The following is a 21,655-nucleotide window of genomic DNA, read 5'->3' as shown; positions in this document are numbered from 1 at the left end:
TAAATTGAATCAATTTATTCTAAAATTTATCAATCTTCGTATTATAGTATCGGTAGGCGGACGAACATATGGGCCACCTTATGGTTAGTGGTCACCAACGCCCATAGACATTGGCATTGTAAGAAATGTTAACCATCGCTTGCTTCGCCAATGCGCCACAAACATGGGAACTAAGATGTTATGTCATTTGTGCCTGTAATTACACTGATTCACTCACCCTTCAAGCTGGAACACAACAATACCAAGTACTTCTGTTTTGCGGTAGAATATCTGATAAGTGGGTGGTACTTACCAAGACGAGCTTGTACAAAGCCCTACCACCAGTGACCAAGTTTGAATTATTGGCCTATAGATGTTGGCAAATGGGTAACATAAAAAAATAGTAAATTATGAAAAAGTAACTAAACAAATAATAAAATATATTTGACTTATATTGAATTCGATATCACTATATCAAGTTCTCATTTCAATTTACTCTTTATTTTTTTTTTACTTAGTAAATCTTTTTAATCTGTTAAAGTTATAGATACTTTTCATTTGAAAGAATTATGAAACGTAAGCAGTGTCAATTTACTTTTTTTTAATAAAAAAAAATAATATTATATTTATGAAAATCATATTAAAGAAATACCGTTTGTATTGATCAACACATTGACTGTCTTACTTTATTCACGTATTCTTTATTATTTTTCGAATTAGCCTTTTTTTTTACTAGCATTCGCTTCTTGCTAGTGTTTGATGCAACTTTGAATTCTATGGTAAAGGAACAAGGTTGTTTTAAATCCCTCCACAAGCCGTATAAGTGCCGTGCTGCCTTTGTATCGCTGCTACGCGTGCGATTCGCGTTGTCGCTCACCGCCTCTATTGTTCCTTGCAAACTAGCGTCATATTCATTTCGTTTGTTGCTATGCCGACTGTGTTTTTGTCTTTCCTGCTCGTTTTTGAAGCGATCGCATGTCTTTATTCTTTGGCGTGCAATCTGAGTGTATTTGTGTAAATGCGTTTTTATAATAACCAAATTATTCATCCAAATTATAATAATATACGAATTTCTTATAACTGTGATCAGCTTTTAAGTTGAAAATAGAACAGTAAAATTGATGGTGATATTATATATTTATATTTATATATTGTGTCTTACCCATGCGATCAGATGCATCTATGTTTATAAATTTAAAAATACTAAAGTCTTAGAAGATTATATTTTAAAAACAAACAACGCTATTCTTAATATTTATTTCGAATATCTACGTCTTTTATATCTATCGGAAATGAAATAAAATAAGTACGCATCCCTTCCATGAATACAAAAAGCTGATCAGGGATGAAGTCGGAACAACAAAACACCGTAAATACGCCATAAAAACTTTTTATCGGCCATATTCGATGTTTTCGTCACCTTATTTCAAGTATTTTATTGACATTTTATTTTATCGATATTTATTACCGAGAATTGACTTTTGCCAAGTTGAGGTGATATTGGAAAGCTTTTTTATTATGTATTTTTTTAATCAAAGATTTTTTTATCAAAAATTTGTATAACGGATACAAAGTAGGTTAAGACCAACGAAGTAAAAATAAATACTACTTATTAAAAGTAGTAGTAAACTTTATATTAATAATATAAAACAAAGTCCAAGTTTTACTGGTGGTTCGGCATTGTGCAAGCTCGTCTGGGTAGGTACCACCCACTCATCAGATATTCTACCGCAAAACTGCAGTACTTGGTTGTGTTCCGGTTTGAAGGGTGAGTGAGCCATTGTAATTACAGGTACAAGGGACACAACATCTTAGTTCCCGAGGTTGGTGGCGCATTAGCGATATAAGCAAGGGTTACATTTTTTTACAATGCCAATGTCTACGGGCCAATATGCTCGTCCGCCTACCGATACTATATAAAAAGTCCTTAACCGCGTTTGTCTGTCTGAATGCGATAAATTAAAAAACTCCCTATCTATCGTATAAAGAATATCAATGGTTAGCTTATTTAAAATCGCGAGCGTTTGTTCGTTAAGTATACTGGTGGTAGGGCTTTGTGCAAGCTCGTCTGGGTAGGTACCACCCACTCATCAGATATTCTACCGCAAAACAGCAATACTTGATATTGTTGTGTTCCGGTTTGAAGGGTGAGTGAGCCAGTGTAATTACAGCCACAAGGGACTAAAATCTTAGTTCCCAAGGTTGGTGGCGCATTGGCTATAAGCGATGGTTGACATTTCTTACAATGCCAATGTCTAAGGGCGTTTGGTGACCACTTACCATCAGCTCGTCCACCTTCCTATTCTATAAAAAAAAAATATATAAGATGGTAAGGATTCGTGGATGATATAAGGTGGGGAAACAGAATCGTCAACCAGCTTTATTTAGTATTGTTGCCTTCCGATTTGAAGGGTGAGTGAGCCAGTGTAACTGGCACAACGGATTAAAGATCTTAGTTCCTAAAGTTCATCACTAAGCTTGGGAACTAATTGGTGATGTAAGAAATGGTTAATATTTCTCACATTGCCAAAGTCTGTGGCCGATGGTGCCTACTTACTATCATACACTATATCACAAGAACATTATTTGCGTATTAATATTTTTCAATAATAACATAAATGTGTCATAATCATAATAAGAAACGAAAGGTGTTTTTCATTCTTTCAAAAGATTTTGTAGCTTATAAACCGTTTGTAGCTCCGTAGCTCCGTAGCTTTGTAGCACTGTAGCTGTAGCGACGCTTAAGGAAAAACACTTAGTATAAAGCAGTATTGGGGTCAACTTAAAATATCAAACTCAATGAAATGTGCCGCGCTCTTTTTATTTTATTTTCCTCCTCTATTTCTCGAATACTGGGGACTATTGGAAATTTGAAAAGCTAAGGAAATTAATTGAGCACTGATTCTTTTAACTTTCAAAGGCGACGCTTTAAAAGAACGTATTCAAAAACGTCACTTTGTATTTCTTCGAATTCATTATCAGTCTATGCAATACGGATCAGTGTTTGTTATTTTTATTTTTAGTATTAAATCGTTTTAATATACTTGTATCTCTAGAATGAATTCAAAAACGGTCTATGGAAATGGCAATTTAGACCACGTATCCCAAAGTTTTATTTCAGATTGATAATATATCTTTTAAACATCTGTATAAGCAATCTACTCAACTGATAATCATGCAAATAAGCATGCACGTCAGAGTTATAAAAAAGGACATAGGGTACCTAAGACCTGCTCCCCCTCCACTTCAAGCGTGCGAAGCCATGGACGGAAGCTAGTATGCAATCAATCAGTAGTAACCTGGAATATATAACACGTAATACAGAAAGCCTTCAATATCACTTTACCATCGACCTATCGTATTTAACATTTTTGGGTAATAGCTCATAAAAACAAAGGTGCAATGAATCTTTGTAAGCATAAAGGCACGTCCATTAGGGAAAAGAAAAAAATTAAAGGGTAAAAAATGTTACATTTACTGTTTTTACTGAAATTGGCTCGTTTACGTTCGAATTCATAATACATAAAAAATATGAATTCTTTATTTATTCAGCCTGCCCAGCAATGATCTTCTTTCAAATATCAATCGGTGCACGGGGTGCATCTTATACTGCATTTGTTTGTCTGTAGTTTCCACTACTATCAAGATTCAAATCATTTTATTCGACTCAATAAAGAAGTATTCAGTCAAAACGGTGGCAAACAAATGTATCATCTACCATCACCAATATATATCTCGATCTTTCTATAAAGTTTACAAAAAAGTTTCAGCTATTAACCGTACCGTGGAACGCTGTCTGTAAATCGTAGCAAGGTATCCCCGACACAAGCTTGCTTAGTGTGGATGCCACTGGAAATACAATTATGCTATCGGGTGTAATATTTTTAATGTAAAATAAACTATTTTGATTTTTTTTTGATCATTTTTTTAATCCTGAAACATCTAGTCATGATGCCTGGTAATAAACATGCAGACACATTAAAATAACTTTTTATTTTTTTTATAGAATAGGAAGGTGGAGGATGAGCATATGGGCCACCTGATGGTAAGTGGTCACCAAACGCCCTTAGACATTGGCATTGTAAGAAATGTCAACCATCGCTTATAGCCAATGCGCCACCAACCTTGGGAACTAAGATTTTATGTCCCTTGTGCCTGTAATTACACTGGCTTACTCACCCTTCAAACCGGAACACAACAATATCAAGTATTGCTGTTTTGCGGTAGAACATCTGATGAGTGGGTGGTACCTACCCAGACGATCTTGCACAAAGCCCTACCACCAGTAAATTTATATAAATAAAAAATGAGATACACCAAAGGCTAAAACAACACGTCCTTTGTTTTTATTTGAATTAAGAATATTTGATAAGCGATGATTATGTAGCTATATATAAATAATATAGTATGTTTTAATTAGAAATCTGAAAAATATCACACTGATTAATATATTTTTATTTTCAGGTAACTTAGTTGATGTTATTGTTACTAAAAATATTTTAATTCAATAAAAAGGTTTTAATATTATTTTAATGTTCAATAGCAAACGAGTATATGGACTTTAAAAAGTTATTAACGGCTGTATTCTGTCCTTCGAGACAAAAACATATAAAGAATACGTCGATTGTAAATATTTGACGATCAATAAATAAATGTGACACTTCTATTTTAAATAAACACGACTCAAACTCGATTCTATTGCACTCAGTATGAGTGCGTAAATAATGTGTAAAAAAAAATCTAAATTTAATTTCTTTGTGAGCAACACCTAACGCTCACGCGTTCAAGTGGTGGCCTGAGTGACGTCGGCTCTCAGCAAAAAGCTTAATGGCGGTGTGAGGAACGTGCTATTTACTTGCGCCAGTAACTGGCCATCTCTTTTTCTGAATAGCGCTTCTATTCTTTTCGGAAATTAAACGTGATGCTTTAGATTCTTTTATTTAATTAAAATAATTTTTAATGTAATAAATTTATTAAAATATTAGTGCAAGTTATCATAATATAAATTATGAATATATTTATTAAATTATAATTACTGTAAACATAGTTAATATATAGTGTAATTGCGTGGGTATGATAATATTGTGTCTATAAATGTTAGCTGAAGTTTCACAACAGCGTTAATAGGAAGTAACTACGTGAGCTGAAATTATACCACTACATTAAGGTTTCATTTAATATCATAGGGAATGCAAAGAACCATATTATTTATAATGTTTACATAAGTCACTGCCTCGTTTGTGCAATAGCTAGATTATTTTTTATAAAATTTGTAGGTGGACGGACAAATCGACTGATCGAGAGATTGGCGCTGTAAGGAACATCAATATTTACATATCCAATGCGCCACCGACCTTGGGATCTAAGATGTCATGTCCCTTGTTTTTGTAGTTACCATGAATCACTCACCGTTTAAACAACAATATTAAGTATTACTTTTGAGCGGTAGAATATCTGATGAGTGGTAGTACTTATCTAGGCAGGCTTGCTTGTTCTTCAGATCATTAAGTTATGCAATCAAATCCCGGGCTATAATGGCTTTTTACGGTCATGTCAAATATTTACATGTCTGGTCTGACCGACAGGTTTTTTGTTTGTTGACATTGAACACGTAGCGCACAAGCGCTTGAAGAATTGAAACTTTGTGAAATATCGCAAAATTAAATGAAAAATGTAGGCCTGCCGATAAAAAATATGTCTTTCTGAGTGTGGTCGAATTTAAAGCGGCTTTTGTTTTTTAAACGCCTGACAAACCTGGTCTAGTCAGAGTATTATAGTTAGGAATAATGTCCTCCAGAGCGATTTCGGGACGGCAATCCGACACGACCGGAAAGAGTTCAGACGCAGGATCAACGGCTTTACATACTTCAAACTTCCAGACTCCAACAGAAAAATCTCAGTAGCAGCCCGGTGATTGGCCGCCGTGGCCGAAATCGGTTTGGAGAAGATTATTATAATTACGAAATAAATGCAACTATGGTCACTTGAACACTATATAATCGGGTGTTGTTCGCTAGTGTCCGTTGTGAGATTTGATTATTTTAGTTTTGTAAATATATATCTTCACATACATCATATAAATATATACAAATTATCTTTTTTAACTTTTTATTATTTGTATTAATAAAATAATATCACTATGTGATCTAGACAAACGGGCGAATGGACCATCTGATAATTATATCCTGCTTTAAATTGCGATACATTTAAAATGCCGAGATGGCCCAGTGGTTAGAACGCGTGAAACTTAACCGATGATCGCGGGTTCACGCAACCCGCACCAATGAATCAAAGAACCACTGAATTTTCATGTGCTTAATTTGTGCTTATAATTCATCTCGTGCTTGACGGTGAAGAAAAACATCGTGAGGAAACCTGCATGTCTCTAATTTCACTAAAAATCTGCCACATGTGTATTCCACCAAACCGCATTGAAACAGCGTGGTGGAATAAGCTCCATACCTTCTCAAAAAGGGAGATGAGGCCTCAGCCCAGCAGTGACACATTCACAGGCTGTTATTGTTACTGTACATTCAAAATAATTCAAACATGATCTTTATAACTAAAAAATAATTCTTAAAAAACGCGAACAGACGTTATTAATTAAAACGGAAATAACGACTTCATTAGTACGAAAATGTATGTATAACATTCGTTATAATATTTTCACTTTAATAAAAAAAAAACACATACAAAATATGTCAGTAACGTCTGAATGTAATGGCTCTCCATTCGAGTGGGCGGAATCCGGAGTGTCAGCGCAAATTTTTATCGCTACGTGGAGCGTGTTCTTTGAACTACGAAGATGTCACATTATATATTTAAAATTAATGAAATTTAATTGTCGATGTCAATGAATAATGTTGTTAATGAACCATTTAGAAATTATATTTAGAAGTTTTAATTTAATTTTCGAATATTTTACACCAGTTAACCTCGAGTAGTGACGAATCAATTTCAAGCAACCACCAGCGCCAGTCTCAGGGCACAATGAGAAAAGCGACAATTTCCAGTGAAATATAAGCGTAATATATAATTTATATATATCACTAATCGACATGCAATTCATGTGAAGTTAAGCTTCGATCAAAGGGCGCTGAAGTTAATCTCACTCTACTCCGATCGAGGACCATGTGAATATCTACTTAGTGGACGCATGAGACAGAATTTCATATAATACATGCAAGTTTCCTTACAATGTCGCAAATTTATAATAGACCTTTTTAATAAAATTAGAAATTACGGACTTAGTATATAACATATAATTATATATTATAATTATATAATATTTTATTTATTTTTAAACTATGACATTTTGTAATTTACATATATATGTAGCGGATTCAAATGGATTGTCATCTAAATGTTGATTTTATTAAATCAGTCAGTGCGCACGTCCGGCGCTGGCGCTGTCCTGAGAGCAAGAGACCAAGATACGAAGAGTGTCACTTGACAAACGATGACACGCTCTACTGACAGATACACCATTATATTTTTATATTTCCATCAGTCGGCTGTACAATAAAATAGGCACCCGTCTTATATTTTTACAACTTGAAATCTGAAAACCGACAACCCGTAAGACATCAATCACGTTGTGTGGTGTCGCTATTCTAATAAAATAAGTGACGTCATATACCCGCTCAAATTTATTATCTCTAACATATATACATTTTAATTATTTAGTTTTATATACGGCAGATTGTAGGGCACATATGTAACTTATAATGTGTAAATATTTCTATATTGAATTGAATTGATTACACACATAAGAACATGAAGTATTTTTAGGTAGAATCTAGTTTTTTAAGCGTTAGTAACTTTACGTTCAAGTTAAGTCTGTTACATGATTCAAAAGTGCTTCTAAATGTCTACTTGAATAAAGTATATTTTAATTTTGATATTACTAAGATCTAAGATAAATCGTCTCAATTAGAAATAAACAAAAGTTTATTTTCAACAGCAGTGAAGACCAAAATATTCAAATATAACTATAAAAATACTATATTTATAGATTTTTTGTCTGTTTTAACAAAATATATTGAAAAAAAAACGATTAAATATTAAAACAAAAGAATACGAAACAAAATAAAAGTTTACATATGTTTGTACTCGAGTTTAAACGTTAATGATTATTTGAAAACAGACTACGTTGAGCATTGTCTTTTTTTCAATAAATTAATGGATTTTTTTCTTTGTTTCAGATAACAGTCGGAACAGTGAATTTATCGATAAATAGTTAAAACTGTGTTCATCTACATTTAAAATAGACTATTAAATTTATTAAAAACGTTTATTAATCAAGTAACCGGATTTATCCAGATTATTTAAAATCCATGGCCTATATAATTCGTTATCAGAGGCAGTGAAAAGTGAAGTGCTAGTTACGTGGTGCAAAGTGGGATGTGGTATTGATGTGGTCACCGTTGCGAATGCGGGCGGGTGGCCCTCCTGGCCGGCAGGTCAATGACATCGCCGGCAGTACTTGTGCTGTATTTGGCACTTGGTAAGTTAATATATTTTTCTTTAATTGTAGAAGGACTTATCTTTTTAAAGTACCAAAATGAGTATCAACCTTTTGGACTGACACGCATGGCTGAATTTACATTGCGACACATTGACAATATTATGAGGTTAGAATTCTTCCTACGATCGTGAATCTACTACTAATATATAGAATCTATGTTACTCTAGCGTCGTGAAGACAAACGGAAAGAATGGTCACCAAATGTGACGTCACAGCACTGGAACGAACGACGTTATGCATGTCGCCAGTTTTTGTGATTAACGTTTTTATGTGTCGTTACATAAAGTATAATTTCATTGTTCACTCCAAGATCAATTTTATGAAAAACAATTGAAATACACAATATACATGTTATATATTTCGACCACGATCATACGAAATAATAATTTATTTTATTAATTCAGCACGTGACTGCGGGCAAACTACCGCTTTTACGAGTAAAATCTGTAAAATATGTATAAAAGTGAAATATTTATGTTTGAACAGTAAAATAATAATCATCTTTCTATAATTACCTTGAATCGAAAAAATATTATTAAAAATATAATATATAAATTCGTTGGTTGGGATGGTTGGCGTTCTATGGGGGAGGCTTTCGTCCAGCAGTGGACGGCAAAAGGCTGAAAAAAAAAAATATAAATTCAGTAATTATATGTCATGAAATTATTTCAGTTGGTCCTTTTATTTTGGAATTTCGCAAAATCAGTATACCATACAATAATTAAACTATAACAAATCAATGAATACTATCCAGTAACACTCCCATTCAGCATGATTGTTTTCGACATTTTCAACAATCCTCGATATATATTCCTCGATATCCACTTCGTTCATTGGTAACAATCCTGTAGTTTTAGAAATCGCAAACAGGCAGACAGACGCGGCGGAGGGTCTTTATTTCATAATATGTAGTGACATTCTTGTACAGAATAATATTCCTTATAATAATAATATCCTGGGACATTATTCACACACGGCCATCTGATCCAAACTAAGCAGAGCTTGTACTATGGAAACCAGACAACTTATATACTACTTATACTACTTTTCTTTTGTAAATACATGCTTATATAGATAATTACACCCAGACTCGGGACAAACAGACATGTTCATGCACACAAATGTCTGTCGTGTGTGGGAATCGAACCCACAACATTCGGTGTGAAAGGAAAGTATCTACCAACCACGCCAACCGGCTCGTCAATTATAAATATATATTAATATTTTTAACAAGAGCTTTGAATTTATTCACTGCTAAGTATAATAGTAATAATAATAATAAGTATAATGCTAAGTATAAGTATAAAAGGGTGATGATGATGATGATGAAGTATAATGGTACCTATTACTTATTATTTTTTATATTTACAAAGATGTGGTTTAAAATAAATATTAATCCACAGATACTCGTAATATATTTAGGTTTTGAATATAAATACGTCATAAGTCACATCGTTAGTAGTGTATTTTTACTACATTATTCGAATTCCGAGAAAAGGTTCAACGACCTCTGACCCTATTTCTATCAAGTTTCTTGGTGGTAGGGCTTTTTGTATCTATTGGGTACCACCCACTCATCACATAGTATACCGCTAATCAGTAATATTTAGTGTTGTGTTCCGGTTTGATAATGTCTTAGTTTTCAAGGCTGTACATGGCTGTGCTTTCTTAGTTATATTATCTATATAATAGGCGGTAGTGACCACTCAGTCAGCTCGCGTATTTGCCAGACAAAAATACAATAATACCTCTCATGTATACAATAATCTTCTACAGAATATCAAAATAAGAAATAAGTCTGTCGAATACCTCATCAATCATACGCAGAGGAAATTCGGAAAAATTATTCGAATTTTCTTTTCAAGTCATTTATTCCGTTCGCGATATTATTTACGAGATATAACGGTATTTTACCGAAGACAGATAATACACATCGGAATGGCTTGCTGTATATTTTTTTCGAATTATTCAAGTTTAATTTGGGAATTTGAAAGTAAAGTATGGCAGTAATTATAGAGATAAACAGCATTTATTATTTATATACATATATATTTATGATTTGATAAAACTTGAGTTGAAAATACATTCTAAGAAACGACACTGATGGAAAACGTTATTATAAGTAAATGTATTTATGTCATTCGGCGTATCGGTAGAAAAATTACGTAAATATAGGTATATATACATCCGCAACATCCTGAGAATGTCCCACTGCTGGGCTAAAGGCCTCCTCTCCCTTTTGAGGAGAAGGTTTGGAGCTTATTTCACCACGCTGCACCAATGCGGGTTGGTGGAATACACATGTGGCAGAATTTCAGTGAAATTAGACACATGCAGGTTTCTTCGCGATGTTTTCCTTGACCGTAAAGCACGAGATGAATTATAATTAAAAATTAAGCACATGAAAGTTCAGTTGTGCTTGTCCGGGTTTGAACCCACGATCATCGGTTAAAATTCACGCGTTCTTACCACTTGGCCATCTCGGCTCTTATACATATACATATATATATATATATATATATATATATATATATATCGCATATTATAATTCAAACGTAATTAAAATTAACGGCGATCCGTCGATGACGCCCAACAACGATATATGGCTGCCCGTTTGACGTTCCGCCAGTGACATAACAATAAAAAGTCTGCTAACACTCTCATCTCAAATTTAATAGTCTAAATCTATGACGGCCTTACAGTCACGCCGTTTTGTCTTTACCACAATTTATGTCTTGCATATCATCCAAGCGTTGACAGCTAAAAATTTCATGCTTAGTCTCGGCTCTTATACATATACATATATATATATATATATATATATATATATATCGCATATTATAATTCAAACGTAATTAAAATTAACGGCGATCCGTCGATGACGCCCAACAACGATATATGGCTGCCCGTTTGACGTTCCGCCAGTGACATAACAATAAAAAGTCTGCTAACACTCTCATCTCAAATTTAATAGTCTAAATCTATGACGGCCTTACAGTCACGCCGTTTTGTCTTTACCACAATTTATGTCTTGCATATCATCCAAGCGTTGACAGCTAAAAATTTCATGCTTAGTGATAAGCACCTTTTTCGCACTTCCAAAAAATGTAATTCCCTACCAGCTCACCTGTTTCCCTCCTTTTTCGGTTTCCTAATACGGTTTCCTTCAAACGAGGCGTGAAGAGGCATCTTGCGGGCCGGCAAGGCGGGGGCGGCTAATGCAGAACATTCTTCCCGATTTTACCATCAGGTGGAGTAGAGTCAAGCCCTCCCGGCAAATATAAAAAAAAAATGTATGGCGAGATGGCAAATGGTATTATTGAGTTAACCTTACTAAAAAGGATTGTCTTGTGGTAATGTTATGTATAAGCGCGAATGTGTGTTTGTTTGTTACAAGTATTAACTTATCGGTACTACTGTACCGATCATCATGAAATTTTGCATACAGGATACATCACACTTCTACTCTCACATGGGGGTAAGCCACGGGCAGAACTATTTAAGGATAATTTGTGTTATAATTCCTCTCGTAATCGGTGGTTGAATGAGTTCCACGCCTTTGTAAGATGAGATATCCTTTGTCCATGAGTTTATATTTATCTGTATTATCCTACAGAATAAGTATTAAAATGCTTTTATAATAAATAAAAAATATTGTCAAATCTTGATAGTATTAAGTTTGTTTTATTAATCAAACAAAATTAAAAGTGTTTATTTGGATGCATTTGGCTTATTGTGACCCAGTGTTAGAAATAACGTGCTCGGAAACGGAGTATTTACACTAATTGTCAAGTAAATTGTCCACAATATGATAAAAGATTGAATCACTATATTGCCTTATGAGATCTATATACAACACTTATACCGCTTGCGGATACGAAGTCCACAGCTGGCCACGTCTGCGGACGTGACGAACGCACGTGCTCCGCATAGTGTCGCTGCATTCCGACAACGTCATAAGCTGAGATGGGTGCGCTGGAGACAGCTATCCTCTTTTCAATAGAGTCTTAGTATTTGCTTCCCCATATTATGACACTACACAAAGCCAGTAGGACTTAAAGCACAAAGCACGATTTGTACAATAACTATTTTTATTTTTTTATTTTTTATTGTAAATAAGTTATTATTGTAAATAAGGCTTCAATGTAAATAATTTTTAGGCTTACACATATTAAATATGTCGTAAATTATAACTATAATAGTAAATATTAGGTTCTCACATATGAAATTGGCGTTTTGTACGGGAGGAATATAGTCAATTTTTCTTGTAAGAAGTTGTCCAAATTCCGGAAAAAATGGTAATCTGTTGGAGCAAGGTCGGGGAGTACGGTGGATGTCGCAGACATTCCAATTGTAGCTCATCTAACTTAGTGGTTGTTTATTGTGCAGTGTGTGGTCTTGCGTTGTCGTGAAGCAGCAGTGGCCTAGAGCGTTTGACCATCTCGGTTGTTTAACAGCTTGTTCTTCCTTCATGGTTTGCGGTTGCTGACAACTGTTATCTGCCGTAATCGTTTGGCCAGATTTTAGAAAGTTGTAGTGAACGACACCGGCGCTAGTTCACCAAACACTCACAAATAACTTTTTCTGACTCAATTTTCGTTTAGGGCAGAATTTGGCTGGGACTCCAGGGTTCAGCCATTGCGACGAGCGCTTCCGATTATCGTACAGTATCCACTTTTCATCACAAGTAATGATTCGATTTAAAATTACTTCATTATTGTGTTGGTTAAGCAAAGTAACACAGCACTCGACGCGTGTTTGCAAGTTCGATTTATTCAATTCATGAGGTACCCATCGTTCAAGTTTTTTTACTTTCCCGATTTGCTTCAAGTAGTTTAATACAGTTTTATCACTTACCCCGAAGCCTGCAGCTATCTCTGAAGTGTTTTGTGATGGATCCGCTTCCACAATAGCCTTTAATTCTTCATTTTTTACTTTAGTCTCCGGCCGTCCACGGGGTTGGTTATGAAGGTCGAAAATTCCAGAACGAAAAGTTGAAACCAAAAACGTACCGTGCTTTCTTTTGCGACACCAGCGCTGTACACATCATTAATCCTTCGAGTTGTTTCTGCAGCACTGGTGCCACGGTAGAACTCGCACTCGTAAATATACCGATATTTCATGTTTTCCATTGTGCGGTAATAAGCGACATCAAAGAAAAAATAATGAGGAAAAAACAAATGAATGACTGTTTTCAAAACTCAAATGTACCAGCTAAATGAATTTATAAATTAATATTTCAGATCAAAGTGGTCAGTACAACAAAACGCTAATTTCATATGTAAGGACCTAATATAATAAAATTGGCGAATTTTTAGTGAATAAATTCCTCGAAAATTGTATTTTTTCTATATCGAACCGTCAATTATCACACGTTTAATGGAAACGAACTGCGTGGTGTCAATCATTCGGGGATTAAGTGAGCTCATTACTTCCATTTCAGCTTCACCCTTATGTAATTAATGTAGGCTGATATTATTTTTTGACGAAAATTTTGTTTTATATGTTTAATTATTAATGAATGTATTTTAAAATATTGTTCATTAATAACTAATTACAATAATTGTCTAGTAGGAAACAATTAAACTCAATCAAAATTATTTAAGTTAAAAAGAACAATTAGGAAACCATGAAACGTTATATTTTTTTATTTTCACCTGGAACCCTTTAAAGGTTTCACGGCTTCCTGGGTTGAATCTAGTTTCAATCTGAGTTACGAAGGTTACACACTAAAAGCCATACAATAGCGGGAAAGATCAATAATAAAAGGCTATTTATAAGCCCGAGTCGAGATTTGAATGAACCTACAACCTTATATGGCAGACAGAAAATATATAAAAATAGCCCTAGACTTAGAGATCAAAGGCTTCTAGGCAATTTGATATTGATATTTGAGGCCCCTTTTCGAAGAAGTTATAGTAAGTTTAGCTGGCTTGGACCCAAGCGTTAGGCCTAGGTTAATCCGAGGTTGATAAAAAAATCATCCATTAAATTTATTTCAGCTTGCAGACATAACACAGCATAAATGATAGCAAATTGATTTTAACATATATAAAATTTTAATGTACAATAAAACGCAGATGAGTTTTATAATAAATACTCAATTCAAATTGTATCCCCTGTGAGTTTATTAAAAAGCAATTGTACAAAATTTTCATATCATAATATAATAATAAAAAATTGAATTAAGATATATAAATTACTATATATAATATATATATATATATATATATATATATATATATATATATATATATTATACATATATATATACAACTTTTTTTAACTATACACTTTTTTTATGTAGGCGGTGGACTGGCAAATGGTCAAATGACCTGTTGGTAAATGTACCTTTTTGGCAATGTAATTGGTAATTGGCAATGTACCACCAACCTTAGGAACTAAGATGTTATGTACCTTGTGCCTGTAGTTACACTGGTTCACTCACCCTTCAAATCGAAACGCATAAGTATTACAACCTATTAATAAATTTAAAAAATCTATTGACATTATTTTTTAATTTTTCTTTATTACTTTTAAATACAATGTTATGTAATATAATATGTATTACTCATGGATTTCTCATCCAGGGATTTTAAATCAGTAAAAACGGTCCCTTCATTTGTCTTTATCAATTAAGGTGTTAAGAGGTATACAGTTATGTAATAGCTTGCTCAGCTACGTTGCGCGAAGACTGATAGACTTTTATACTGGTGGTAAGGCTTTGTGCAAGCTCGTCTGGATAGATACCACCCACTCATCAGATATTCTACCGCAAAACAACAATACTTGTTATTGTTGTGTTTCGATTTGAGAAAGACAGTGTAATTACAAGCAAAAGGAACATAACATCTTCGTTTCTCAAGTTTGATGGCGCATTGGCGATATAAGGGATGGTTAGCATTTCCTACAATGCCAATGTTTTTGGGCGTTAGTGACCACTTAGCATCAGGTGGCCAATATGCTCGTCAACCTTAGACAGGTTATACTATAAGCAATGTAATTTTTCTTTTTATTTGTTAATTTAATATCAATTTAATAATGAGAACTGCGCTCATAAACTATCAAAGATAATGTTTATCTAAAAATATTAGGCATTCTTCTAAGTTTGCGGTAAGGTAACCACTGCTGGACAAACGCTTCTTTGAGACAGATGGCGGGATTTTAGCAAAGATCGATTTTAAGGTAAATTTTCACTTATTTTTTCGAACCCTAAGTTTGACTTCTATCATATGCTGTGTCGCGTCTCTTTTCTTCTTAAAATTTTCTATGTATCATAGTGATAAATAAATCCCTTCCATTATATTATATATATGGATCATGAAATCAGAGCAAGACTTGTCAATTGTAATGAATGGCCGTTACTAATTACTATGTTAACTGTATTTAGGAGCTGTCTCTATTGAAAGCTGTCGGTCTGAATGACCGGTGTAATTAGCCATTCAACCAACCGTTTAATAGCTTATGGGACGTATACTAATTTCTACCCGTGGCTTCGCTCGCGTGAGGGGGCGAACGATTTTAAGTACCCTATGTTCTTTTCTATACTCCTGAAAATGTGTTTAAAATTTCATGATCATTAATTGAGTAGTTAAAATGTGAAAGCGTAACAAACAAATAATCAAACCACTGCCTGGTTGAAACCTTGTCTTCTTATTTGAGCAAAAGGTTTGGAGCTCATTCCAAAACGCTGCTCCAATGCGGGTTCGTGGAATACACATCTGGCAGAGTTTCAGTGAAATTTGAAACATGCAGGTTTCCTCGCGATGTTTTCTTTCAACATCAAGCCTCCTGAATTATAAACACAAATTAAGCACATTAAAAATTCAGTGGTGATTGCCTGAGTTTGAACCCACGATCATCGGTTTAGATTCATGCGTTCTAACCACTGAACCAACTTGGCTGGTCGGCATACAAACAAACTCATTTTTGCATTTATAATATTAGTATTGCAATAATGAAAAATACCTAAACATATATAAAAACCTTTGACCGTCAGAAGGTCATTCTTCCACGCCAAAAACAGTGCGGCCATTACCATAATTTCCTTATCGGATATAATATTCCGCAGCGCATCCATTAAATATATATTCTAAGCTTGTTTTAATAAAACTCCTTGGACGTCAGCCAATGCGACAGCTGTCACGGTTGATATTATAATAAAAAAACACCGATCCAGCAAACGGTCGCTTCTTGTTTGTCAATAGATTAACCTCGGGTGCATTGGAGAAAAATATTTTGAAGTGTTTTAATTTTTTTACTCGTAAAAAAATTCAAATGACGCAAATTTGATAAAAAGTATATATTTTACATATGTATTTATAAACAGTCCTACTGTTGAATTAAGGTGAGGAGAAGGCTTGAAGCTTATTCGACTTTAAAACTCGATTAAAGCTAGTTGGCGGAAACGTGACAAGCGTGAATTTTATATTCTTATGTATTTATATCTCACTTTAAAATTCAACGAATACGGACTCCACTTTTAATGCGTTTAATTAAAATCTTATTCTAGTGTACACACATCTACAATAATGTATTAATTATTATTTTTTAATATGAATATATATTATCTGTGTATCTATCCATCTGTCATCTCGGATGACATCGCGGAGCGCGGGAAAATAGAATATATGTTGGAATTGGCGCGAAATGAAGACGGTGTGTGTGCAAAGCGAGCTGATATATAAAATATAATATGTATTATTTAATATTTAATAACGATCTTACGCCTTGTGTTAAAGGGTGAACATTACACTTATACTAAGTTATTTACCTTATGATTTTAATAAAAGTTATAAATACAGTCCCAACGTTATATAAAGAAACGTTGCACTCTACGTCAGAAATAGATGCATAGAAGATTCTAGATGGCACAGGTTATATGTATATTCTTCTCCCTTATCAGCTTTCCACCAAGCTATGTGGGTTTCAATCTGTGGTACAGATGAATGAAAGCGAACCCCTGGGATGTAGCCCGGGGCATCTTATTTATTCATTGCAACTTCAAGCGAGAGAAACGTGACGTGTCGATTTTGACGGTAACTTTTTTTTTACTATGATTTTTTTTAATTATAAAAAATATGTACATATTGTATACAAATAGATATTATTTATTTTTTAATGTTATATGCTGAAGAAATTACAAATTTGTAACCAGGGTAATTTTAAATGTATCGACTGATTAAATATTAATAAAATATAGCTATTGCTTAATATCATTATTATTATAAATACGAAAGTGAGTTTGTTGGTTTATTTGTTTTTACTGAAATTTTGGATACACGTTATCATGGGTATAGAAAAGTACATAGATACGTAACATTTTTCTTCCCTTTCACACGCGAGAAACATTTTAATATAAATTAATATATAAAAATTTCCGATACTTTATGTCTTTGAAAAATATAATATTTATTCGAATAATATAATGGTTACTGATACTAACGCTTCACACTCAAAAGTAATGACGGCGTAGAGCGATCGTAGCAGCGCCAACCTAATACATTTTTAATGGCTTAACCCAGGGGTTGAATCCGTGACCTCTGAAACTGCAGTCTTAATTATATGCTAGCTACTCAACTAACGAGGCAGATGATTTTTGCATATTATGCAAATTAGTTTTCGCCCGCGGCGTTGCTTGCGAATGCCGGAGGGGGGGGGTCTTTGGGGTTCAAGCATGTTTCATATCAAATTTCATAGCTCTAAAAGCGTAGGAGACACAAAGAGTTATCTTCGTATTTATAATATTAGTATAGATTAGCACGCATAAACGTGAAAACTTTTTAAGCACGTCCGAACAAAAGTACAAAATTCCAACTCAACCTGATGAGTAAAGTGTAAAAGCAAAACGTCAATTGTAACGTGGTATACCGGTTGCCTATCGATATCAAACCCGCAGGTTCGATTCAGCTATTGACGTCCTTAATACTAGTCGAGCTTGTTATTTAAAAACAGGAATATTACTAGGTTTTTTTATGTCAAGAAATCTCAGTTCGGATTCTGCAATCTTGTAGCGCTTAAAATACATTGTCTAGGAAAGCTTTTGGTTCCTTGCTAAACTCTCTCCGGACTACGGTTTAGCTCTACGAGCTAAGACATCAATGCAAGTAGCAGTACCGATTTGATGAGAGAGCGAAACACAAACATGAGAGCTTATCGAAAGCTCCGCATTATAATACATCACATGCAATCTATTTAGAATCTTAAACTGACAATTAAAAAAAATCCGATTTGTGAAACGATAAACAATAAGCACAAAAGAAAATGTGGGAACCGAATGAGATAAGATGTTCAAATCAAATAAAAATATTTTTATTCATATATACACCGGTTTATTTAAAAACATTTTTTTATAAATAATACACTTAGTTCCTGCACGAGATCCAACAATCATTCAATCCACGAATTTTTGTCAGATATGTATTCAGAAAGAAAGAGAGAAAGGCTTTACTGATATGAATATTTTTTACAAATAATTGAAGTCTGCTCAGTGGCAATCTAAGTGTACACTTCGGAATTTTATTTGAATTATCGATTTAAAAAATGAAGTCTTAAAAAAATCTCACATCACTAGAGCAGCGAGATCGGTCTCTGGGGAGGTAACATGGCTCACTAATGTATTCATTGCACTGCCGCCGCCAGAAATGCTGCAATTAATATGTTACGGCTAAAGTACGGCTATACATTCGCTAAGCCGGCAAAAACTATGCAAGAAATACGTCCGAGCCTTCAAACACAATTTGCTATACTTAATGGAGACTTCATCGTGAGGAATCGTGAGGAAACCTGACGAGTATGTCAAATTAAATTCAGCCAAAGTGTATCTTTTAGCATCTCCTACTTGGAACAGTCGATATATTTCCACTAACTATCAATTGAGCAGCATAGTGGATAATATCGTAGTGGCTAGTAAAAGTAACCTTTTACTAGCCATGTGACATTTGTATGTTGTTCTTTATAATTATTCTCCAAAAGATTACTCAAAATGACTTTTTGTGAGAGTTTTCTGAATCATTAATAACGTTTTCAATGTCCATTGTAGTGCTTTCTATATATATTTTAAAAAGCTTAAACAAAATAATCGTGTCTGTAAATTACCAGTTCGCACCACTGCTAGGTAAATTCTTCACTTAAGAAGGTAAGAGAATACACGACCACGCTGCATCAGGGCGATTTGGACACAAATATTTTCATAAGTTTGCTTGCGAAGTCTTTATAGTTAATTTGAATTATGAACACAAATTAAGCAAAAATAAATATTGGTTCTGGTTGTGTTTTAAATCGACGATCTAGCGGTTACACATGCTCTATTCAGTAAGCTATCTCGGTTCTTAAGGCAAAGATCAAAGGGAATACTGGATGATATATTGTGGTCAGCTATATATATATATGTGCTTTTAGTAAACATTGCTATCTCTATTTTGCTAAAGCATTAAAACTAATGGAGTCAATAGTGTCCGTTAGTTGGTTTTTTGTTACATTACGAATATTCCTAATTACCTTTCCAATTAATTGTACTAATTGTGTTAGGAGTGAGACCGACAATAACCCGATAATATATATTACTGGTGGTGTAGCTTTGTGTTAGCTCGTCTGGGTAGGTATCACCCACTTATCAGATATTCTACCGCAAAACAGCAGTACTTGGTATTGTTGTGTTCCGGTTTGAAGGGTGACTGAGCCAGTGTAATCACAGGCATAAGGGACATAGAACCTAAGTTCCCAAGGTTGGTCGCACATTGGCGATGTAAGCGATGGTTAACATTTCTTACAATGCCAATGTATATAGGTGTTGGTGACCACTTACCATCAGGTGGCCCATATGCTCGTCCGCCTTCCTATTCTATAAAAAAATTCAGGATCGAACTTACGACTTACATCTAATCGTTTGATAATTACGACCGTATTGGTTTTATGTATGTTATTATATATTATACATATATCGTCTTAGAACGTTCTGATATAGTCCATCTTTAAACTTTATTACGTCATGAAAGAAAATGTAAAACAGGAAAGAAACAAAGAACTTCAGTCTTTACAAAATTATTATAACGACGATGCTTGAATCATAAATTTTCAGGAAATGCGATTTATTATGTAACGCGCGAACTTTACGCGTAACTGCGATGAATGTAACAACTTGAAACTAATAAAAAAAAAATCTCTCTTTCTGTCATGATTGATTTGATATTCGAAGGAAGAAGACAGCATTGTTTAACTAATAACCAACAAATAAAAATTTAAAGCGAATAATAATGTACAAAACATACGGAACTTCATATGGTTTTGCTTTCTATCTTCGAGACATAAACTCCCATCCATGGTGAAAGCAAATACATACATAAAAAAGTATACCTAGATTTCGTTATAAGAGTATTTAACCGTATAAAAATAACCCTAAAAAGGAGCAAAGAGATGGATATATATCTCTAATTCACACGCACATATAACAAATGGATTAACGAGTATAGAAAAGGATATCTGGCTTTGTTTGTAAAGGTTTTTATAAATGTAACCCTACAAGAGTAGTAACAAGAGACAAAAGACGAAAGATATACGTAGTCATCTCAACGAGAGAGACGAGTCCCAAGGGCTGTCTGAAGCTGCGTTAATTTATTCATAGCACGCTTTAACGCGTTCCGCGCCTGGAGTTATTTGCGTCGTCAAGTCGAAACCGCGGAAGGAATTGTGAAATTAAGGCGTAAGTTAGTACTGTTATCTCAAATGGAATAGCAACTTCTAAAGTTAACTTAAGAAGCTGAGGCGATGATGTACAATACATGTCCAAACTAAACCTAAATTATAGTTAGATTCACGTGGCTTTTATTTAACATGGGGTCTCGTTTGTGGGGAGAAATAAATGAGGTTGATGTCTGACCTATTTTAATCACAGTGGCAAATCTATAGAGGGATTAATCCACTGCATCATATTGTAGTACACAAATGTGTGTGTAAACAAAAATGCTCTTTCTATTTCCTCACTCTCATAATCCGATGGGACGGCAATCCGACACGACCGATAAGAGTTCGGGTTCGACCGACTTTACGTGTTTTCCAAGGTCTTGACCTTGAAAATGTTTATTTATCGTTTTGGAATGATTGTTTTGATTGTTCGATATAAGAAGTGTTGGAACTATATTATAGACCAAG

General features: G+C 34.1%; 1 protein-coding gene across 1 annotated transcript in view; it reads left to right on the top strand.

Annotated features, from left to right (window-relative positions):
• Positions 1-21,655, top strand: part of LOC126777042 (uncharacterized) — a 234,491-nt gene that overhangs the window by 179,766 nt on the left and 33,070 nt on the right. Inside the window, exon 4 of the mRNA XM_050499889.1 lies at positions 8,184-8,485. Within this exon, the coding sequence (XP_050355846.1) occupies positions 8,446-8,485 (40 nt within the window). The 5' untranslated portion in view covers positions 8,184-8,445. The remainder of the gene's footprint in view (positions 1-8,183; positions 8,486-21,655) is intronic.

This window comes from Nymphalis io, chromosome 22 (genome assembly GCF_905147045.1).
Source record: "Nymphalis io chromosome 22, ilAglIoxx1.1, whole genome shotgun sequence".
In the NCBI taxonomy this organism is placed as follows: Eukaryota; Metazoa; Arthropoda; class Insecta; order Lepidoptera; family Nymphalidae; genus Nymphalis; species Nymphalis io.
The sequence above is the reverse complement of the archived record's forward strand: the minus strand, read 5'-3'. Positions and strand labels throughout refer to the sequence as shown.